This window comes from Bombina bombina, chromosome 11 (genome assembly GCF_027579735.1).
Source record: "Bombina bombina isolate aBomBom1 chromosome 11, aBomBom1.pri, whole genome shotgun sequence".
In the NCBI taxonomy this organism is placed as follows: domain Eukaryota; kingdom Metazoa; phylum Chordata; class Amphibia; order Anura; family Bombinatoridae; genus Bombina; species Bombina bombina.
Window position 1 is genome coordinate 107,451,863 of NC_069509.1, and position 25,121 is coordinate 107,476,983.

General features: G+C 40.0%; 1 protein-coding gene across 1 annotated transcript in view; it reads left to right on the forward strand.

Moving 5' to 3' along the window:
• The window catches only part of ADAP1 (ArfGAP with dual PH domains 1), a 1,315,539-nt gene that overhangs the window by 1,202,418 nt on the left and 88,000 nt on the right, over window positions 1-25,121 (forward strand). The window contains exon 9 of the mRNA XM_053695288.1: window positions 22,525-22,596. Coding sequence (XP_053551263.1) covers window positions 22,525-22,596 — 72 coding nt within the window. The remainder of the gene's footprint in view (window positions 1-22,524; window positions 22,597-25,121) is intronic.

The window sequence follows — 25,121 nt, forward strand, 5'->3', positions numbered from 1 at the left end:
CAGCTCCAAGGATCTTTTCAAAGGTTCTCGGTGCCCTACTCTCTGTAATCAGAGAGCGGGGTATTGCGGTGTTTCCTTATTTGGACAATATCTTGGTACTTGCTCAGTCTTTACATTCTGCAGAATCTCAAACGAATCAACTAGTGTTGTTTCTTCAAAGACATGGTTGGAGAATCAATTTACCAAAAAGTACCTTGATTCCTCAGACAAGGGTAACCTTTTTAGGATTCCAAATAGATTTAGTATCCATGACTTTGTCTCTAACAGACAAAAGACGTCTGAAATTGGTTTCAGCTTGTTGGAACCTTCAGTCTCAGTCATTCCCTTCAGTAGCTATGTGCATGGAGGTTTTAGGTCTCATGACTGCAGCATCGGACGCGATCCCCTTTGCTCATTTTCACATGAGACCTCTTCAGCTTTCTATGCTGAGCCAATGGTGCAGGGATTATACAAAGATATCACAATTAATATCCTTAAATCCCAATGTTTGACTATCTCTGACTTGCGGTTAGATCCAGTTAATGAGAAAAGTTGGTGTAATACTCAAAAAGACCTATCATGTAAAAATATTTGTAGGTCACAATCAGTGAATATATATTCATAAACAATGATATCCCGAGGTGGAGCAAATATCATGTACAAGTTTCCCTCAAAAGACCAGTTCATAAATATCGTTCTTTTACGTTATCATTCATTGAGCCATAACAATTATGCATCAGGTTGTACCCCATTAAACTCACACTAATATGGCTGTGCAGTTACTTCAGGCGGGACCCGCCCGGCCACAGGAATATATCTCAAAGGAATATATCTCAAACGCTGCTTCAGCGTTGCCGCTTAGGCAGGTCACTCACCACTTACTCCCGCCGCACGCCAGCTCGCCATCTGCGAGGAAGGAGGAGGGGATAGACGTCACCGATGACTGACTCAGGCTCCGGTCTCGCAACTGACGAATGAGAGGGTAGGTGTGTCCTTGCTCCAATAGCGTCATCCACAGAGACAATACTCGATTAACTCCTCAGGCACCAAAAGGCACTTGTACAGCTGGGGAAAAAAATCTGTGCTTGCTGGTGAAGCATCAATAATAATACAAGAGGTGCGGACAGATTGAAATATAAAAAGTCAAATTTTATTCCAGAAGAATTAAAAACAGGAACAAGCACAGGAAAATAGCTGAATTGGTATAACACCTAGATAGGCTTACGCCTTTCTGCGTTAGCCGTAGTCATAGCCCTAGGTGTTAGGTATCCTCCCTAATCTTATATTATACATAGTATAATCTTATTGGTTAAAAACACTGGTAATAACAATGTACACCTGTTCAGCAAATTGAGTATCAACCTGACACAGCAGTATATACGTCACAAAATGAACATGCCAGGATTCAAACTCTATAAAATACACTGAGCAACTATGCAATTATAAATGTGTATCCTGGACTAATGTATGTAGTACAAAATAAAGAAAACAAACATTTAAGTACTTTGCGGAACATTGGGGAACATTGGTAGATTACTGTTATTGCTGATATGTTTACACCATACTAGATTATATTGGATTATACACATCGTGACAGTATAGCTAGCATACAATAATACTATAAGGATTTTATCATATAATAATACTATAAGGATTTTATCATATAAGGCATAAAATTTTCTATCTATTATATTCCCTCCGATATGTTGCAACATCCAATGCAGTCAGAAACATCTATATATAACCAAGAACATATTTATGGTTAAGATTATTGCTGCATATACTACCACAATATGCGTAGAAATTTACACAAAAAATGTTTTCCACAGAAACCGCATATTGTATTGAGACTTGTAGTATCAATTGGTTCTAGAGCAATAAAAACACACCATAAGTATTACAAATATGTCTAGAGGAATAGAACGTTCTGAATATATACACTGTGTATGAAAACATATGTAAGGATGCTTGTTGAAGAATTGCTATCTAATGAACAAAACCTAGATATGTATTAGTGTTTGTGTAAACATAAAAAAGCCCAATGCAATAATATGCAATATACAATATATTAGTTGTTATTGAAAATACACATGGAGATAGCTTGATATGACAATATTTGTCTCCCAAGAAATTCTACCGTTGATTAAACACCCATGACCATAGGTAATCATTCCAAATCTTGTTTGGTACATAGTATCGCTAATATGAAAATATATGCTAAACACCAAGTTCTATATTCAATTAAAACTTCTATACCTGTGGACAATACAAGACTGGATAGAATTAGATCTAACTGGTGGGTAAGGCCAAAAGAAGAGATGTACCAAATCCCCAAACAGAAACAAGTGAAAGAACTTAATGGACAATACCTAGATATCTATTCCCAAAAATGAATGAGGTCAAACTTAGAGTTTAAACTCTTGGGAATACGCGTCTCCAATTTGAAGATCCAGTACATCTCCCTTTTGGCCAAAATGGTATTTTTTCACCACCCCTGATGGGTACCCTTATCTTTTCAATGATGCACCATCTTAAGGACTGTACACTTTTGTTATGTTTAGTTGCAAAGTGTTGTACCAGTGGTGTGGTTGCATTGCCTAAGGTCAGTGTAGATAAATGTTCCCTGATCCTAGAATTGGCATCTCTTGCTGTAAGTCCTACATATTGAACTTTGCATAAAGTGCATTCCAATAGATAGATAATGCACTCTGCAGTACAATTAAGGCACGACTGAATATCAAATTGTTCCCCAGTTACACAAGACTGAAAATTGGTAGTCACTAGGACATAATCACAAGGCCTGCATTTTTGGTGTCCACAACGGAACATGCCCAAATGCTTCAGCCAAGAGCTAGATGGATTCCCAACTTGCTTCAACTGAGTTGGTGCTAATCTAGCTCCGAGTGTATTGCTTTTACGATAAGAACATGTTAACCCTTTCTTTACTGTCTCTTGTAAAGCATCATCAGCTGAAAGGAGGGAAAAATGTTTTTTTAACAATTGCACATACTTGCGAATACTGTGAGCTATAGCCAGTAACAATATATGTGCCTTGTGCAAATGGGGATTGCTTTTTAAGTGACTTATCCTCAGAAATGAGTGATAGTCTATCAAGGGAGTCCACTTCTTTTCTGGCTCTAGTAATGTCTCTCCTTGAGTACTTCCTTTCTTTAAGTCTATTTTCCAGGTCATCGGCAGCCAACCGATAATCAGCCAAGGTGCTACAATTTCGTTTAAGGCGTAAAAATTGGCCTTTTGCCACCCCATATCTGACATGATCAGGATGACTGCTGTTGGCGTGGAGAAGCGTATTTCCTGAGATTGGCTTCCGATATACGTTAGACACAATTTCTCCATTGGCTTTACCAGTCAGAGTGACATCTAGGTAATTAATAGACATGAAGCTAATTTCATAAGTAAATCGTAAACCATCACCATTATTATTCAAATAGTCGACAAAGTCCCTGGCATACTGTTCTGGCCCACACCAAATTATCAGTAAATTGTCGATGAAACGTCTGTACAGTTTAATGTACTGTCGAAAGGTATTTCCTTCTCCAAAGATGTGTGCCATTTCCCACCATCCTAATACCAAATTGGCATAGAAAGGGGCAAATTTTGCCCCCATGGCCATAGCACACCTTTGGAGAAAGAAATCCCTCTCAAAACGGAAAAAATTGTGTGTCAACAGGAATGTAACTATTTCAATAACAAATCTCTGGAAATCCTCAGAGTAAGTGGTAAAATGAAACAGAAAAAATTCAAGTGCCCTTAGCCCCATACCGTGGGGTATGGAGGAATAAAGAGACACTGCATCTATTGTGAGCCAAATGAAATGACTTTCCCATTCAATCTCATTGATGATGTTAAGTAAATGTTTAGTATCTCGCAAATAGGAGTTAAGTGATGTGACCAGAGGTTGAAGAATGGCATCCAACCACTCTGAAGTGTGTTCTAGTAATGAATCTATACCACTGATTATGGGTCTTCCCTGTACATTCGACAAGGATTTGTGCACCTTGGGTAGATGATGGAACCAAGGGGTCTTGGGATGATCTACTATTAAATATTCAAATGTTTGTTGATCCAAGAAACTCTCATGCATTCCATCATCCAACAGCTCCATCAAATCCTTCTTAAATTTTTCTGTGGGATCACCTGATGGAGTTCAATAGTCATGGGTGTTATGTAGTTGTCTATAAGCCTCTGCCACATACAAGGACCTATCCATTACAACGACCGACCCGCCTTTGTCGGCCGGGCGAATGACCAGTTCGTTGTTGTGTTCTAGGGATACCAAAGCCTCCCTTTGGGATTTGGTCAAGTTATGCTTCTGAGTGTTACTTTTAACATTTTTCCGTAAAGCCACTAAGTCTGCTTCAACTCTTGCATGGAATGTCTCTATGATAGAGCCCCTTGACTGCACAGGATAAAAAGTTGATTTGCTTTTAAATTTTGGTCCAGTATTGTTACAGTCTGAACCAGTCCTGGCATCAGACTCTAGTAGCTGTAGGGAAACCACATCACAAGACTCAGAAAAATCCAATGTTGAATAGTTCATATCAGGTTTAATTGCCTGTGAACTGGAACTATTCTGTGATACATCAGAATCACCAAAAAACTTTTTAAGAGTTAAATTTCTCACCAGTCGATTGACATCCAGTAAGGTTTGAAACACATTGAGGTTGCAGGTTGGGGCAAATCCCAATCCCAAGCTCAAAACATATTCCTGTTCAGATGTCAATACAATCTTCGATAAATGAATAACATTATTTGTTTTGTTTACTTGTATTTGCTTTGAGGACGACTTCCTCTTAGCTGATATCTCTCCTGCATGGGAGTTTTGGACTGATCTGTACCTTCCCCTGTTTTCGCTTGTACCTGGGGAAAAACCTGCTCAATTTCAATGTGACTACTTCCCAATTGTGGTGTAAAAGGCAAGGTCTGATGCTGTACTATGGCCTTGGTATGTGTATTTAATGTTTGTGGTGTAGAGGAAGACTGATGTAATATAGAAACTGAATCATTTGGTTTAGAAACTAGTTGAGCATTTTGATTTCCAATAGTGGGCAATGATGGAACTCCCCTTTCTAATGCAAGCTGTGTATTAGTGTTTCCTTCAATTGTGTTTGCAGAGATAGCTGTCATAGAGTCCCCATCAGATGAATTGTCAGTGTCAAAAAAAGTAACAGTTTTGCTACCCCTTCTATTCCATCTTCCCTTTTTATTTTTGTTTTTATTTTTACTCTTATTCTGAGTTAGATTACGTCTAAATTCTTGTCTCTGTTTTCTATTCCATATATATACTGAACATGTGTCGTAATCAGCTTTGTCCCTCATATATTTTAAATGTTTATTTTCCATTATTTGTGACTTCCCTTGTGCTACTGACTGTTGTAAGACTGTTGTCGTATTTAACAAAATTGGGCTCTGAACTCCTTTTGTTTAATTCCATTTGCAATTCACTAATCTCCCTTTTAACTTTATTTAAATCTTGAGATCTGTATTTAGTGAGCATGAACATTAGCCTAAATGAGCAATCAGATAGAATGTCATTCCATGTATTGATGAACTCTTTGTCATTCAAATCTACTTCAAACGTTGGGAACTTATATAGTCTTAGCCCCCTAGGTATCATTTTCGCTTTCATGTAGCTTTCAAATGTCCAGACATCCCATTGGGCTTTTAGTTCTTTCAATAATAGAGCTTCCATTTGGTCAAAAAGAGTTCCCAATGTGAGAGCACCTTTGTCTTCAGAAAAAATCAAGTCACAGTCAGTAGTATCATTATAGCGTGCCGTGTCAGGTCTCAATGCAAAAAATTGATGTGATAAGTGCTGTGTTCCTTCCATGTTGTACTAATGACAAAATAAATTGAGTAGCACCCTTGATACCACCAGTAGTATAAAAAATGAGACACAGTTAATGAGAAAAGTGGGTGTAATACTCAAAAAGACCTATCATGTAAAACAAAAAATCCGTTTTGAGAGGGATTTCTTTCTCCAAAGGTGTGGTACGGCCATGGGGGCAAAATTCGCCCCTTCCTATGCCAATTTGGTATTAGGATGGTAGGAAATGGCACACATCTTTGGAGAGGGAAATCCCTTTCGACAGTACATTAAACTGTACAGGCGTTTCATCGACGATTTACTGATAATTTGGTGTGGGCCAGAAAATTATGCCAGGGACTTTGTCGACTATTTGAATAATAATGGTGATGGTTTATGATTTACTTATGAAATTAGCTTCATGTCTATTAATTACCTAGATGTCACTCTGACTGGTAAAGCCAATAGAGAAATTGTGTCTAACGTATATCGGAAGCCAATCTCAGGAAATACGCTTCTCCACGCCAACAGCAGTCATCCTGATCATGTCAGATATGGGGTGCCAAAAGGCCAATTTTTACGCCTTAAACGAAATTGTAGCACCTTGGCTGATTATCGGTTGGCTGCTGATGACCTGGAAAATAGACTTAAAGAAAGGAAGTACTCAAGGAGAGACATTACTAGAGCCAGAAAAGAAGTGGACTCCCTTGATAGACTATCACTCATTTCTGAGGATAAGTCACTTAAAAAGCAATCCCCATTCGCACAAGACACATATTTTGTTACTGGCTATAGCTCACAGTATTCGCAAGTATGTGCAATTGTTAAAAAAAACATTTTTCCCCCCTTTCAGCTGATGATGCTTTACAAGAGACAGTAAAGAAAGGGTTAAAATGTTCTTATCGTAAAAGCAATACACTCGGAGCTAGATTAGCACCAACTCAGTTGAAGCAAGTTGGGAATCCATCTAGCTCTTGGCTGAAGCATTTGGGCATGTTCCGTTGTGGACACACAAAATGCAGGCCTTGTGATTATGTCCTAGTGACTACCAATTTTCAGTCTTGTGTAACTGGGGAACAATTTGATATTCAGTCGTGCCCAGGGGACTATTTAGGTTTTGTGCTGCCCTAGGCACTCAAAATTCTGCTGCCCCCCCCCCCCCCCACACCACCCCAGGTTTAAGGCCTTTTTTTAGAAAATATTTTTGGGGCAGGGTGTAAAAAATAAAAAAAATGTCTTTTTAAGTAGATGTTCACCAGGGCTTACATTTACTCTGGTCACACACACACACACACACACACACACACACATATATATATATATACATATATATATATATATATATATATTTATTAAGACATTATTTTGCAAGTCAGATGATTAAAGTGTTTATCAGAAAAAAATATCCTTCACTGTATGATAGTTTGTCAGTAGGTAGTTGTTTAACCTTAAACATCTTCTTTAGTGATCGACAGTTATTTAAGCAAAATATCTGCTTGGATAAATATGTAATGAATATACAAACTGGCCTTTAAAAGTACTTAAAAAATACAACAGTAGTTATGATAGTTTTAGGAATTGTATCCTAGGGGATAAAGTCACATGATACAATCATAATAAAGTATATACTTGTATTGTTTCTGAATGTATTAAATGCATACAACATATTTTCAGTTGTGTTTTAAGTCACATAGTTGTATAGATTCAGCAATAAATACTTATTCTTTGCATGTATGACAGATAGACAAACAGTAAATGTACAAGTATTTAGTGACTAATCCGTTTAAGTATTTTAATGCCTAATGAAGATGTATTGAAGGGAGAAAGGCATATGCTGTTTCACAGTGGTCACGTTGTAGTGCACACTGCACTGTGTAGTCTGTGTGAGTCTCAATCACGCGGTGGAGCCAGGAAGAATACCGCATTCCCTCTCAGTCCAGGCCAGGCTGCGCAAGTGAGCTCCGCCTCCACTGTCACCACATCATACGCACCCACATACAATCACATAGGATAGCAATAGCCAGGTCAGCCATTTAAGGAATTAGTAATTGGTTGATTTAGCCACCCGGACCTGAGTTCAGTAGAGTGGCCCTAGGGACTCAAAATTCTGCTGCCCCTGGTCGTGCCTTAATTGTACTGCAGAGTGCATTATCTGTCTATTGGAATGCACTTTATGCAAAGTTCAATATGTATAGAAGTTTTAATTGAATTTAGAACTTGGTGTTTAGCATATATTTTCATATTAGCGATACTATGTACCAAACAAGATTTGGAATGATTACCTATGGTCATGGGTGTTTAATCAACGGTAGAATTTCTTGGGAGACAAATATTGTCATATCAAGCTATCTCCATGTGTATTTTCAATAACAACTAATATATTGTATATTGCATATTATTGCATTAGGCTTTTTTATGTTTACACAAACACTAATACATATCTAGGTTTTGTTCATTAGATAGCAATTCTTCAACAAGCATCCTTACATATGTTTTCATACACAGTGTATATATTCAGAACGTTCTATTCCTCTAGACATATTTGTAATACTTATGGTGTGTTTTTATTGCTCTAGAAGCTGTGAAAATAAGAACAGCGCAAAAGCACCGAGATTCAAGGTAGTAGTTTTATTGGCATAGAAACAAGACACTGTACAATTCCTACTTACAAACGGTAGGTTTTTAAAAAAGCCTTTCACAATCTATGATGTGAACAATTCTTTAATCCAAGAGCAAGGAAGCTATCTACATGCTGTAAAGAAGGGTTTGGACAAAGCCGCCCATAGTGACCTAAGCTGCGTGCAAGTGCTCAGATGAAAAGTGAGACATACGAGTCGGCTGTGGTCTTCCTTGCTCTTGGATTAAAGAATTGTTCACATCATAGATTGTGAAAGGCTTTTTTAAAAACCTACCGTTTGTAAGTAGGAATTGTACAGTGTCTTGTTTCTGTGCCAATAAAACTACTACCTTGAATCTCGGTGCTTTTGCGCTGTTCTTATTTTCACAGCTTCTTTGTATTACGTTATCATCCAGTGTGGGGAGAGAGACACAGGACGAGAGTGGCTGCATTAGGATCGAGTTACAAAGAACATTACCTGTGGGTGGAAACACCTGTATACCTCTTAGTTTCACAGAGGATCAGTCTGTATATAAGACCAGTGGTAATATTGTTGCTCTTTATGGGAAGCGCTGCTTTCTATTTTCTTTTTCTTTTATTGCTCTAGAACCAATTGATACTACAAGTCTCAAGACAATATGCGGTTTCTGTGGAAAACATTTTTTGTGTAAATTTCTACGCATATTGTGGTAGTATATGCAGCAATAATCTTAACCATAAATATGTTCTTGGTTATATATAGATGTTTCTGACTGCATTGGATGTTGCCACATATCGGAGGGAATATAATAGATAGAAAATGTTATGCCTTATATGATAAAATCCTTATAGTATTATTATATGATAAAATCCTTATAGTATTATTGTATGCTAGCTATACTGTCACGATGTGTATAATCCAATATAATCTAGTATGGTGTAAACATATCAGCAAAACCAGTAATCTACCAATGTTCCCCAATGTTCCCCAAAGTACTTAAATGTTTGTTTTCTTTATTTTGTACTACATACATTAGTCCAGGATACACATTTATAATTGCATAGTTGCTCAGTGTATTTTATAGAGTTTGAATCCTAGCATGTTCATTTTGTGACGTATATACTGCTGTGTCAGGTTGATACTCAATTTGCTGAACAGGTGTACATTATTATTACCAGTGTTTTTAACCAATAAGATTATACTATGTATAATATAAGATTAGGGAGGATACCTAACACCTAGGGCTATGACTACGGCTAACGCCGAAACGCATAAGCCTATCTAGGCTACCAATAGCTACCAATGTAGCTATTTTCCTGTGCTTGTTCCTGTTTTTAATTCTTCTGGAATAAAATTTGACTTTTTATATTTCAATCTGTCCGCACCTCTTGTATTATTATTGGTGGTTAGATCACCATCGTTTAGTTCAAGGGGCCTCTTTTGTTCGTCCAACCTGGACTGTGATCACAACAGATGCAAGTCTTTCAGGTTGGGGAGCTGTCTGGGGATCTCTGACAGCGCAGGGGGTTTGGAAATCTCAAGAGGCGAGATTACCAATCAATATTTTAGAACTCTTTGCAATTCTCAGAGTTCTTCAGTTTTGGCCTCTTCTGAAGAGAGAACCGTTTTTTTCAGACAATGTCACAACCGTGGCATATGTCAATCATTAAGGTGGGACTCACAGTCCTCAGGCTATGAAGGAAGTATCTTGGATACTTGCATGGGCGGAATACAGCTCCTGTCTAATGTCTGCGGTCCTTATCCCAGGTATAGACAATTGGGAAGCGGATTATCTCAGTCGCCAGACTTTACATCTGGGAGAATGGTCTCTTCACCCAGATGTTTTTCTTCAGGTTGTTCAGATGTGGGGGCTTTCAGAAATAGATCTGATGGCTTCTCCTCTAAACAAGAAACTTCCCAGGTATCTGTCCAGGTCCAGGGATCCTCAGGCGGAAGCAGTGGATGCGTTGTCACTTCCTTGGAATTATCAACCTGCTTATATCTTTCCGCCTCTAGTTCTTCTTCCAAGAGTGATTTCCAAAATCATAATGGAGCATTCATTTGTACTGCTGGTGGCTCCAGCATGGCCACACAGGCTTTGGTATGCGGATCTTGTTCGGATGTGCAGTTGCCAACCTTGGCCACTTCCGTTAAGGCCAGACCTTCTATCTCAAGGTCCATTTTTCCATCAGGATCTCAAATCATTAAATTTGAAGGTATGGAGATTGAATGCTTAGTGCTTAATCATAGAGGTTTCTCTGACTCAGTGATTAATGCTATGTTGGAGGCTCGCAAATCTGTGTCTAAAAAAATGTATTACCGAGTTTGGAAGACTTACACTTCATGGTGTTCTTCTCATAAATTCTCTTGGCATTCTTTTAGAATTCCTATAATTTTACAGTTTCTTCAGGATGGTTTGGATAAGGGTTTTCTTCAAGTTCTTTGAAAGGACAAATCTCTGCTCTTTCTTTCTGTTTCACAGAAAAATTGCTAATCTTCCTGTTATTCATTGTTTTGTACAGGCTTTGGTTCATATCAAGCCTGTCATTAAGCCAATTTCTCCTCCTTGGAGTCTTAATTTGGTTTTGAGGGCTTTACAGGCTCCTCCGTTTAAGCCTATGCATTCTCTGGACATTAAATTACTTTCTTGGAAAGTATTGTTTCTTTTGGCCATCTCTTCTGCTAGAAGAGTTTCTGAATTATCTGCTCTTTCTTGTGAGTCTCCTTTTCTGATTTTTCATCAGGATAAAGTGTTTTTTTCGGACTTCATTTAAATTTTTAGCTAAAGTTGTGAATTCTAACAACATTAGTAGAGAAATTGTTGTCCCTTCATTGTGTCCTAACCCTAAGAATTCTTTGGAAAGATCTTTACATTCTTTGGACGTGGTAAGAGCTTTGAAATATTATGTTGAAGCTACTAAAGATTTCAGAAAGACTTCTAGTCTATTTGTTATCTTTGCTGGTTCTAGGAAAGGTCAGAAGGCTTCTGCCATTTCTTTGGCATCTTGGTTAAAGCTTTTGATTCATCATGCTTATTTGGAGTCAGGTAAGTCCCCGCCTCAGAGGATTACGGCTCATTCTACTAGGTCAGTTTCTACTTCCTGGGCTTTTAAGAATCAAGCTTCTGTTGATCAGATTTGCAAAGCAGCAATTTGGTCTTCTTTGCATACTTTTACTAAATTCCACCATTTTGATGTTTTCTCTTCTTCAGAAGCAGTTTTTGGTAGAAAAGTTCTTCAGGCAGCTGTTTTAGTTTGATTCTTCTGCTTATAATTTCAGTTTATTTCATTATAAGATTAAAACTTTTGATTTGGGTTGTGGATTCTTTTTTCAGCGGAATTGTCTGTCTTTATTTTTATCCCTCCCTCTCTAGTGACTCTTGCGTGGAGTTCCACATCTTGGGTATTTGCTATCCCATACGTCACTAGCTCATGGACTCTTGCAAATTACATGAAAGAAATCATAATTTATGTAAGAACTTACCTGATAAATTCATTTCTTTCATATTGGCAAGAGTCCATGAGGCCCACCTTTTTTTGTGGTGGCTATGATTTTTTGTATAAAGCACAATTATTCCAATTCCTTGTTGATGCTTTCGCTCCTTTCTTATCACCCCACTTCTTGGCTATTCGTTAAACTGATTTGTGGGTGTGGTGAGGGGTGTATTTATAGGCATTTTGAGGTTTGGGAAACTTTGCCCCTCCTGGTAGGAATGTATATCCCATAGGTCACTAGCTCATGGACTCTTGCCAATATGAAAGAAATGAATTTATCAGGTAAGTTCTTACATAAATTATGTTTTTATACAAAAAAAACTTAACCAGCATAAAATCTCGCAAAATGTAACAGAAAAAGAAAAATAACATTAGGCAAAACATTCAATTTCCACAATGTAACAGTATCAGTAGATAGAAAAACACAAAACAAAGATAGTATTTTTTAAAACAAAAAATAAAATAAAAAGCAGGCATAATAGCTTTCAAAACTCATGAAAACAGCGAGCAATAGAGGGAGAGGGGTAAAATAACTAAATTTTTGGCGCCAAAAATGACACATTACGCAAAAGGAAGTTAAAAAAAACAACTAGCGTCAACAAAGACGCAGGAAATGACGAAATTTTGCCATCAAAGGCACAACTTTGCGGCAAAAAAATTTCGCGCCAAGAATGACGCAATAAATAACAGCATTTTGCGTCCTTGCGAGCCTAGATTTTCCCGCAAATTTTTTTTAAAAACAAGTCAAATTAGAAAAAGACTAAAACCCCAGGTAAGAAAAAAAGTTTAAATAAACTTCCCAAACATGATTCCTATGCTGAAACTGTTTAGACTGCAAAGGGAAATATACATAGACCTGACTTATGGGATATATAAGTAAATGCATATATTTTAAACTTTATATTAATACATAAAGCGCAAAATATAGCTGAGAGTGTCTTAAACAATGATACATACTTACCGAAAGACACCCTTCCACACATAGCAGACAGCCAAACCAGTACTGAAAACTATCAGCAGAGGTAATGGTATAAGAGTATATCGTCGATCTGAAAAGGGAGGTGAATCCCTATGACCGATAGCAGAGAACCCTTGAAAAGATTTCCCATGAGTGAAACCATAAAAATCAACAGGCAATACTCTCTTCACATCCCTCTGACAAACACTGTACTCTGAGAGGAATTGGGCTTCAGAATGCTTAGAAGCACTTATCATAGAAGAAATCATAAAAATCAAGCACAAACTTACTTCACCACCTCCATAGGAGGCAAAGTTTGTAAACTGAGTTGTGGGTGTGGTGAGAGGTGTATTTATAGGCATTTTTAAGGTTTTGGGAAACTTCGCCCCCTCCTGGTAGGAATGTATATCCCATACGTCACTAGCTCATGGACTTTTGCCAATTACATGAAAGAAAACATAACTATATATATATATATATATATATATATATATATATATATATATATACATATACATATATACAGTCGTATGCAAAAGTTTGGGCACCCCTGACAATTTCCATGATTTTCGTTTATAAATAATTGGGTGTTTGGATCAGCAATTTCATTTTGATCTATCAAATAACTGAAGGACACAGTAATATTTCAGTAGTGAAATGAGGTTTATTGGATTAACAGAAAATGTGCAATATGCATCCAAACAAAATTAGACAGGTGTATAAATTTGGGCACCCTTGTCATTGTGTTGATTTGAATACCTGTAACTATCTAGCACTGATTAATTGGAACATACAATTCGTTTGGTGAGCCCTTTAAGCCTTGAACTTCATAGACAGGTGCATCCAATCATGAGAAAAGGTATTTAAGGTGGCCAATTGCAAATTGTTGTTCTCTTTGACTCTCCTCTGAAGAGTGGCAACATTGGAGCATCAAAACAACTCTTAAATGACCTGAAAACAAACAAAAATGAAAATACAAAACCACTTCAGGACAGCTGTTATCTCATTAGAACTTTGTAGCAGAAGATTTGTTGCACAGCAAAATCATTATTTATTTAAATTATCCTCATAATTTAAATAAATATTGAGTTTTCCCTGGAATGAGGTGTACTTAGCAGCATTGCTGCTGTCTTCTGCTGAAGAGTTCTAATGTGAACAAAACAGCTGTCTTGTGCATTGGTAACAGTGTATATGGAGTATTTCTGGGTAAAGGCAAGTGCCTATACTTGCCTAGATGTGCTAATTGCCTATGCAATAAATTCTGTTGTTTTACTGTTATGAAATGGAGGATTTTAATCTCATGCTTTTATCTTCGACATAATTTAATTATATATATATATATATATATATATATATAGGAATAGGTATAGATATGTATTTTACCAAAAAAACATCCTATAATATAAAAGGCCAAGTGTGTTTGTCCGAAGCTGTCATGCGCAGTAGAGACAGCACAAGGACAAACACACCTGGCCTTTGAGTCCCTAGCTGTTCTGTGGCAGAAGTGGGCGTGGCCGACATGAATGGGTGTGGCTGTAGTAAAGGGGGTGTGGTCTGATGTGAAGGGAGCGTGGCTGGGACTCTGGGACTCCCCCAATTTGTATGGACTAGATGGATAAAGCACCACTCAGAGGGGAGGGGAGGGAGAGATAGAGGGGGGGGAGGGAGAGATAGAGGGGGGGAGGGAGAGATAGAGGGGGGGGAGGGAGAGAGAGGGGGAAGAGAGAGGGGGGGGAGAGAGAGCAAAAGAGAGGGGGGGGAGAGAGAGAGGGGGGAGAGAGAGCAAAAGAGAGGGGGGAAAGAGCGCAAAAGAGAGGGGGAGAGAGCGCAAAAGAAAGGGGGGGAGAGAGCGCAAAAGAGAGGGGGAGAGAGAGCAAAAGAGGGGGAGAGAGAGCGCGCAAAAGAGGGGGGAGAGAGAGCGTTCAAAAGAGGGGGGAGAGAGAGCATGCAAAAGAGAGAGGGAGAGAGAGAGCGCAAAAGAGGGGGGAGAGAGAGAGCTCAAAAGAGAGGGGGGGAGAGAGCGAGCAAAAGAGGGGGGAGAGAGTGAGAGAGCAAAAGAGAGGGGGGGGAGAGAGAGAGAGCAAAAGAGAGGGGGGAGAGAGAGAGAGCAAAAGAGGGGGGAGAGAGAGAGAGAGCAAAAGAGGGGGAGAGAGAGAGCACAAAAGAGAGGGGGAGAGAGCGCAAAAGAGAGGGGGGAGTGAGAGCGCAAAAGAGGGGGGGGGAGAGAGAGCGCAAAAGAGAGGGGGGAGAGAGCGCAAAAGAGAGGGGGAGAGAGCGCAAAAGAGAGGGGGCAAGAGAGCGCAAAAGAGAGGGGGGGAGAGAGAGCGCAAAAGAGAGGGTAGAGAGAGAGAGCGCAAAATAGACGGGGAGAGAGAGATCAAAAGAGGAGGGAAGAGAGAGCGCAAAAGAGAGGGGAAGAGAGAGTGCAAAAGAGAGGGGAAGAGAGAGTGCAAAAGAGAGGGGAGAGAGAGAGCCAAAAGAGATGGGGGAGAGAGAGAGCGCAAAAGAGAGGGGAGAGTGAGAGCAAAAGAGGGGGGAGAGAAAGAGAGAGCAAAAGAGGGGGGAGAGAGAGAGCACAAAAGAGAGGGGGAAGAGAGAGCGCAAAAGAAGAGGGGGAAGAGAGAGCGCAAAAGAGAGGGGGGAGAGAGCACAAAAAGAGGGGGAAGAGAGAGCGCAAAAGAAGGGGGGAGAGAGAGCGCAAAAGAGAGGGGGGGAGAGAGCGCAAAAGAGAGGGGGAGAGAGCGCAAAAGAGAGGGGGAGAGAGAGCGCAAAAGAGAGGGTAGAGAGAGAGCGCAAAAGAGAGGGTAGAGAGAGAGAGCACAAAATAGAGGGGGAGAGAGAGAGCGCAAAAGAGAGGAGGGAAGAGAGAGCGCAAAAGAGAGGGGGAAGAGAGAGCGCAAAAAAGAGGGGGAAGAGAGAGAGAGCGCAAAAGAGATGGGGGAGAGAGAGCGCAAAAGAGATGGGGGAGAGAGAGAGCGCAAAAGAGATGGGGAGAGAGAGAGCAAAGAGAGGGAGAGAGAGAGCGCAAAAGAGAGGGGGGAGAGAGAGCGCAAAAGAGAGAGGGGAGAGAGAGAGCAAAAGAGAGGGGGGAGAGAGAGCGCAAAAGAGAGGGGGGAGAGAGAGCTCAAAAGATAGGGGGGAGAGAGAGAGCTCAAAAGAGAGTCAGGGGGGGGGGGGAGAGAGAGAGCAAAAGAGAGGGGGAGAGAGAGCGAGCAAAAGAGAGGGGGAGGGAGAGAGCGTAAGGGGGTGGGGACCGCTGTACTGCAAAAACTGACCCGTGTGAATGGGCTTTAGGACTAGTTATATATATTTAATATATATATATTTAAGAAATAAATAGAATATATTCCTCCATGTGAAGAACATTGGAATGTGAAATATTAATATTTGAGGTCGGGTTAACACTCTTGAGTAAACGCAATCAGGTTTGTGCATGAGTAAGGGTGTTATGTTTTTATCCACCTTTCACATTCCATTCCATCTGTGGTGAAATAGGTTAACGCATTCATGATATTCGAAGTTGGTCTTTTTCTCTTGTAAGGTGTATCCAGTCCACGGATCATCCATTACTTGTGGGATATTCTCATTCCCAACAGAAGTTGCAAGAGGACACCCACAGCAGAGCTGTCTATATAGCTCCTCCCCTCACTGCCATATCCAGTCATTCTCTTGCAACTCTCAACAAGCATGGAGGTAGTAAGAGATAAGTGGTGAAATGTAGCTGTTATTTTGCTTCAATCAAGAGTTTATTATTTTTAAATAGTACCGGAGTTGTGCTATTTTGTTCCAGGCAGGAAAAAAGAAGAATCTGCCTGGGATTTCTATGATCTTAGCAGGTTGTAACTAAGATCCATTGCTGTTCTCACACATGTCTGAAGAGAGAGATAACTTCAGCGGGGGAATGGCGTGCAGGTTATCCTGCTATGAGGTATGTGCAGTTAATATTTTTCTAGAAGATGTGAAGGCTAGAAAATGCTGCTGATACCAAATTTATGTAAGGTAAGCCTGAATACAGTGATTTAATAGTGACTGGTATCATGCTTACTTTCTGAGGTAATACTCTTTTATATTTACAATATAAAACGTTTGCTGGCATGTTTAAACGTTTTTATATATACTTTGGTGATAAAACTTTATTGGGGCCTAGTTTTTTTCCACATGGCTCGCTTAAATTTGCCTAGAAACAGTTTCCTGAGGCTTTCCACTGTGTTACTATGAGTGGGAGGGGCCTAGTTTAGAGCTTTTTTGCGCATTAACTATTACAGACTGAGACATCCAGGAGTTCCCTGAATGCTACAGGACATCTCTTAAGGGCTCTTAGGCTTCCAAAATTGTTTGTTGGGGAAGGTAGGCCCACAGCAAGGCTGTGGCAGTTTGGTGTGACTGTTAAAAAACGTCTATCGTTTTTTTTATCCGGTTTTTTGAACTAAGGGGTTAATCATCCATTTGCAAGTGGGTGCAATGCTCTGTTAGCTTATTATACACACTGTAAAAATTTCGTTTGATTTACTGCCTTTTTTTCACTGTTTTTCAAATTCTGACAAAATTTGTTTCTCTTAAAGGCACAGTACCGTTTTTTATATTTGCTTGTTAACTTGATTTAAAGTGTTTTCCAAGCTTGCTAGTCTCATTGCTAGTCTGTATAAACATGTCTGACATAGAGGAAACTCCTTGTTCATTATGTTTAAAAGCCATGGTGGAACCCCCTCTTAGAATGTGTACCAAATGTACTGATTTCACTTTAAGCAATAAAGATCATATTCTGTCTTTAAAAAATTTATCACCAGAGGAATCTGACGAGGGGGAAGTTATGCCGACTAACTCTCTCCACGTGTCAGATCCTTTGACTCCCGCTCAAGGGACTCGCGCTCAAATGGCGCCAAGTACATCCAGGGCGCCCATAGCGTTTACTTTACAAGACATGGCGGCAGGCATGGATAATACACTGTCAGCGGTATTAGCCAGACTACCTGTATTTAGAGGAAAGCGAGATAGCTCTGGAGTTAGACGAAATACAGAGCATACTGACGCTTTAAGAACTATGTCTGATACTGCCTCACAATATGCAGAAGCTGAAGGAGAGCTTCTTTCTGTGGGTGATATTTCTGACTCAGGGAAGATGATGCAACCTGATTCTGATATTTCTACATTTAAATTTAAGCTTGAACACCTCCGCGTGTTACTCAGGGAGGTTTAGCTGCTCTGAATGACTGTGATACAATTGCTGTGCCAGAGAAATTGTGTAGACTGGATAAATACTATGCAGTGCCGGTGTGTACTGATGTTTTTCCAATACCTAAAAGGTTTACAGAAATTATTACTAAGGAATGGGATAGACCAGGTGTGCCGTTCTCTCCCCCTCCTGTTTTTAGAAAAATGTTTCCAATAGACGCCACCACACGGGACTTATGGCAGACAGTTCCTAAGGTGGCTAGTTTCTACTCTAGCAAAGCGTACTACTATCCCTGTCGAGGACAGTTGTGCTTTCTTAGATCCAATGGATAAAAAGTTAGAGGGTTACCTTAAGAAAATGTTTATTCAACAAGGTTTTATCCTACAGCCCCTTGCATGCAATTGCGCCTGTCACTGCTGCTGCGGCGTTCTGGTTTGAGTCTCTGGAAGAGGCTTTACAGGTAGCGACTCCATTGGTTGAAATACTTGACAAGCTTAGAGCACTTAAGCTAGCCAATTCTTTTGTTTCTGATGCCATTGTTCATTTGACTAAACTAACGGCTAAGAATTCTGGTTTTGCTATCCAGGCGCGCAGAGCGCTATGGCTTAAATCATGGTCAGCTGACGTTACTTCAAAATCGAAGCTGCTTAACATTCCCTTCAAGGGGCAGACCCTATTCGGGCCTGGTTTGAAGGAGATTATTGCTGATATCACTGGAGGAAAAGGTCATGCCCTTCCTCATGATAGGTCCAAACAGTCTAATTTTCGTGCCTTTCGAAACTTCAAGGCAAGTGCAGCATCAACTTCCTCTAATGCAAAACAAGAGGGAACTTTTGCTCAGTCCAAGACGGTCTGGAGACCTAACCAGACCTGGAACAAGGGTAAGCAGGCCAAAAAGCCTGCTGCTGCCTCTAAGACAGCATGAAGTAGGGGGCAGACTTTCGCTCTTCGCCCAGGTGTGGGCAAGAGATGTCCAGGATCCCTGGGCGTTGGAAATTATATCCCAGGGATATCTTCTGGACTTTAAGGCTTCCCCCCCAAAAGGGAGATTTCACCTTTCACAATTATCTGCAAACCAGATAAAGAGAGAGGCATTCTTACACTGTGTACAAGACCTCCTAGTTATGGAAGTGATCCATCCAGTCCCAAAGGAGGAACAGGGACAGGGATTTTACTCAAATCTGTGGTTCCCAAAAAAGAGGGAACCTTCAGACCAATTTTGGATCTAAAGATCTTAAACAAATTCCTCAGAGTTCCATCATTCAAGATGGAGACTATTCGTACCATCCTACCTATGATCCAGGAGGGTCAATACATGACTACAGTGGATTTAAAGGATGCTTATCTGCACATTCCAATACAGGCGGTCCTAAGGCCACGGGGCATAGCAGTGGCCCCTTATTTAGACGAGATCCTGATTCAGACGTCAAACTTCCAAATTGCCAAGTATCATACGGACATAGTGTTGGCATTTCTGAGGTCACATGGGTGGAAAGTGAACGAGAAAAAGAGTTCTCTATCCCCCCTCACAAGAGTTTCCTTCCTAGGGACTCTGATAGATTCTGTAGAAATTAAAATTTACCTGACGGAGTCCAGGTTATCAAAACTTCTAAATTCCTGCCGTGTTCTTTATTCCATTCCTCGCCCTTCGGTGGCTCAGTGCATGGAAGTAATCGGCTTAATGGTAGCAGCAATGGACATAGTGCCGTTTGCATGCCTACATCTCAGACCGCTGCAACTATGCATGCTCAGTCAGTGGAATGGGGATTACACAGATTTGTCCCCTTTACTGAATCTGGACCAAGAGACCAGGGATTCTCTTCTCTGGTGGCTATCTCGGGTCCATCTGTCCAAAGGTATGACCTTTTGCAGGCCAGATTGGACAATTGTAACGACAGATGCCAGCCTTCTAGGTTGGGGTGCAGTCTGGAACTCCCTGAAGGCTCAGGGATCGTGGACTCAGGAGGAGTCACTCCTTCCAATAAAGATATTCAATGCTCTTCAGGCTTGGCCTCATCTAGCGACAATGAGGTTCATCAGATTTCAGTCGGACAACATCACGACTGTGGCTTACATCAACCATCAAGGGGGAACAAGGAGTTCCCTAGCGATGTTAGAAGTCTCAAAGATAATTCGCTGGGCAGAGATTCACTCTTGCCACCTATCAGCTATCCATATCCCAGGTGTAGAGAACTGGGAGGCGGATTTTCTAAGTCGACAGACTTTTCATCCGGGGGAGTGGGAACTCCATCCGGAGGTGTTTGCACAATTGGTTCTTCGTTGGGGCGAACCAGAACTGGATCTCATGGCGTCTCGCCAGAACGCCAAGCTTCCTTGTTACGGATCCAGGTCCAGGGACCCCAAGGCAACGCTGATAGATGCTCTAGCAGCGCCTTGGTCCTTCAACCTGGCTTATGTGTTTTCACCGTTTCCTCTTCTCCCTCGTCTGATTGCCAAAATCAAGCAGGAGAGAGCATCGGTGATCTTGATAGCGCCTGCGTGGCCACGCAGGACTTGGTATGCAGATCTGGTGGACATGTTATCCTTTCCACCATGGACTCTGCCGCTGAGACAGGACCTTCTACTTCAAGGTCCTTTCAACCATCCAAATCTAATTTCTCTGAGGCTGACTGCCTGGAGATTGAACGCTTGATTTTATCAAAGCGTGGTTTCTCCGAGTCAGTCATTGATACCTTAATTCAGGCACGGAAGCCTGTCACCAGGAAAATCTATCATAAAATATGGCGTAAATATCTTTATTGGTGTGAATCTAAGGGCTACTCATGGAGTAAGGTCAGGATTCCCAGGATATTATCTTTTCTCCAAGAAGGATTGGAGAAAGGATTGTCAGCTAGTTCCTTAAAGAGACAGATTTCAGCGCTATCTATTCTTTTGCTCAAGCGTCTGGCGGATGTCCCAGACGTTCAGGCATTTTGTCAGGCTTTAGTTAGAATCAAGCCTGTGTTTAAACCTGTTGCTCCACCTTGGAGCTTAAATTTGGTTCTTAAAGTTCTTCAGGGGGTTCCGTTTGAACCTCTTCATTCCATAGATATCAAACTTTTATCTTGGAAAGTTCTTTTTTTGGTAGCTATTTCCTCGGCTAGTAGAGTTTCCGAGTTATCTGCCTTACAATGTGATTCTCCTTATCTGATCTTCCATTCAGATAAGGTAGTTCTGCGTACCAAACCTGGGTTTTTACCTAAGGTGGTATCTAATAAGAATATCAATCAAGAGATTGTTGTTCCGTCTTTGTTTCCTAATACTTCTTTAAAGAAGGAGCGTCTATTACACAATCTGGACGTGGTTCGTGCTTTAAAGTTTTACTTACAAGCTACTAAAGATTTTCGTCAAACATCTGCTTTGTTTGTTGTCTACTCTGGACAGAGGAGAGGTCAAAAGGCTTCGGCAACCTCTTTCTTTTTGGCTAAGAAGCATAATCCGCTTAGCCTATGAGACTGCTGGCCAGCAGCCTCCAGAAAGGATTACAGCTCATTCTACTAGAGCTGTGGCTTCCACATGGGCCTTTAAAAATGAGGCTTCTGTTGAACAGATTTGCAAGGCGGCGACTTGGTCTTCGCTTCATACTTTTTCAAAATTCTACAAATTTGATACTTTTGCTTCTTCGGAGGCTATTTTTGGGAGAAAGGTTTTACAGGCAGTGGTACCTTCCGTTTAAGTACCTGCCTTGTCCCTCCCTTCATCCGTGTACTTTAGCTTTGGTATTGGTATCCCACAAGTAATGGATGATCCGTGGACTGGATACACCTTACAAGAGAAAACATAATTTATGCTTACCTGATAAATTTATTTCTCTTGTGGTGTATCCAGTCCACGGCCCGCCCTGTCATTTTAAGGCAGGTATTTTTTAATTTTAGACTACAGTCACCACTGCACCCTGTGGTTTCTCCTTTCTCTGCTTGTTTTCGGTCGAATGACTGGATATTGCAGTGAGGGGAGGAGCTATATAGACAGCTCTGCTGTGGGTGTCCTCTTGCAACTTCCTGTTGGGAATGAGAATATCCCACAAGTAATGGATGATCCGTGGACTGGATACACCACAAGAGAAATAAATTTATCAGGTAAGCATAAATTATGTTTTTTTCCGCTTGTCAGGTTATCACACGTGTGAAAACTTTTTACTTTCAACTTGTAATACACGCACTACCCGACACGCAAAAAGCTTACTTCTAGTGAAGTTAACGCTGGAACGATAAATAGCGCACCACTTGTAATCAAGCCCTACATAAGGCAAATTGTGGATGGAGTTTGACTATTATAAAATAATAGACGTTAAGACCTGGCTGATATTTTATTCTATAGCAACACAACAGAAATGTCTTGTAATTAAGGTGTTTACTGTTGCTCTTAATTATTCATTTTTTGTCATTATTTGCATATCAAATGAATGTAATATGATAGATTTTTTTTATGTAATGTGTTTTTATTAAAAGTAAATAAAAAAATAAAAAATAGACTTTATTTTATTGTTTTTGTAGCACACAGAAGGCTTCAAGAAGCGATGGTTTACTCTCGATGACAGACGATTAATGTACTTTAAAGATCCTTTGGTAAGTCGTTTTTACTTGCAAGACCAGGAAATAAGGATTTAAATTCGAACATGTGCAAAACCTTATTTGTGCTCAAGCAGATGCATACTAAAAATCAAATCTATTTGTGGCACAGTAGGAGTTAAGTTATAGGCCCTGGTCATTGTTATCAGCATACTATGGGTAGATCCTGTGTTTTTGGGAAATCAAGTTGCTGTAGGGATTTCCTCTTGTCACCTGCTTGGGGTGAGCAGGGGTTTCTCATTGTCACCAGCAAGGAAGAAGTAGGGGTTTCCCCTTCTCTTCTGCAGGGAGGAACAAGGGCTTTTCCCTTGTAACCTGCAGGGAGGGAGCAGGAATCTCTCCTTGTCACCTGCCGGGAGGGAGCAGAGATGTCCCTTTGTCATCTGCTGGGAATGGGCAGGGGTTTTCCATTGTCACCCCCAGGGATTTTCCCTTGTCAACTGCTGGCCACTACAATACATTTCTCCTTGGAATTACTCTTCCTTACAGATAATAGGAGGCAACGTTTTCCAAACCCCAAGAGCTCTATAAAACCCCCACCACCTCACATGTACCTCAGTCTTTTACTTTGCCTCCGCTGGAGGTGGTTGAAGATTGAGGATATGCATTTGATTCTTCAGAGAGAGGCGTTCTCAGTCTATATTGAGACCCTGGTTCCTCTCAGGGTACAGTGCTTGCCAGAGTAACTTATATGGGCATGGTTTGTGGCTCCTTTTTCGCGTCATGGGAAATTTGCCACAGACCCTACATAACTCATAACAGGGACTTGTCTTTTGCCTCCTCCTATGGATCTACCATATATTCCTATTCCATAATCTCTGCTAAAATGTTTCAGTACTGGTTAGGCTGTCTACTGGTTGTTGGGTGGATAAGTGTCTGTTTTTTGGGTAGCATTGAATTATTTAGGCTAAAAATTGTTGAATATATATATATATATATATATATATATATATATATATATATATATATATATATATATATATATATATATATATATATATATATATATATATATATATATATATATATATATATATATAGCAAATATCCTATAAAAATACAAATATCCTATAAAAATACAATAAAGAAAAAATCAATTTATTACATTAAATACAAGAATACTTCCGGAATAGAATCAATTGGCTAAAAACACAGACATATTACAGTCATTACAATATACACATAAAATTATCTGTGCAACGCAGAATTTTATACTCTCTTTTTAGTTGCAAATGAGGTGAAAAAATTCCTTTTTTGTAAGTGTTTGCAGGATTTAAAATATACACTGGAGAAGAAACCTTTTATATCTTTCCCCCAAAAGTCTCTTTCTATAGTATTACATTTCTTCTTATACATATCAGTGTTACATATCATGTTTTTTTTGCCTTTCTGTATACAATTTTTGGGGGTTTCCTAAATTTGGTCCCAGGATATCTGATTTTAAAATGGGCCAATGTTTTCTCAAAATTTGCTCTTTTTCATGATCAGATTTTCCCTATATAGATGATATAAGAATATCATCTTCTCTTCTCTTGAAGAGCATTAAGGTTCTCCTCCAGGTTTACTGAGTCCAGGAAAACATGTGTAAGGAATCTTTATCCTTTTCCCTTTATGACCACGCCGTCACATACTGTGTGTTTATCCAACCCACTCTCCCTACTTAACTGCTACCTTGATGTTAAACAGGTGCTTTGTTATTTTGTTCAAGCAAGGAACACAGCCATAGTGATTCACAGCTCGAGAACTTTATATTTGTTCCACCAGGATTTATTAGTTACCTCTCAGGAATTAAGGACTTTCCATTTCGCTGTTCAGCACTTATTTACACTCCTGTGTTGCAGAGCATTGACGACATTCAGGGTTTCCTTCTAACAGACTTTTCTTTTCCATATAGGAATCCTGTTACCAATTATTGAACTATCCTCTTCAGCTTACCATACTCCTATGTAGTTGTCGATGACATCTAAACCTATTTCTACAGAAATATATCTTCATGATTGTAACTACCGTTCCGTGTTATTGGAAACCCTGACACGCCCACTGGCTCATCATCATCCTCTCAGCCGACTCAGCGTAAACCATCTACGTGACATATCGAGGATTCCTGTTCAGCCGCAGCATTACAGACAGACGTAGAGTAAACAACATTAAGCAGAGTTTGTATCTCTGAGTTCATTATGGAAGACACCGCTTCCAGTCTTCGGCCCTCCTTGATGACCTCATCGGAATAATACCGCTGACCTGTGGTTCTCTTAGCGGCTACCGCTTTATTGTGGACAATGTTAAAATCAGCAAGCTCAGTAAAAAAACAAATGAGTATGTTCAGACAGCCAAACAAGACAAAGTCCAAGCACCATCACTTCTTTGCTTAATATGCACATAAACACCTGTGGAAGGTGTGTCAACCTGATATGTAAATAACACCTTAACTTATGCGTCTTCTATACTTTGTGCGTTCTTTGCTTTTGTGTAAAGTTCAGATTTCATCTGTACAATGTTAATAAACAGTTCGATAAGGGAAA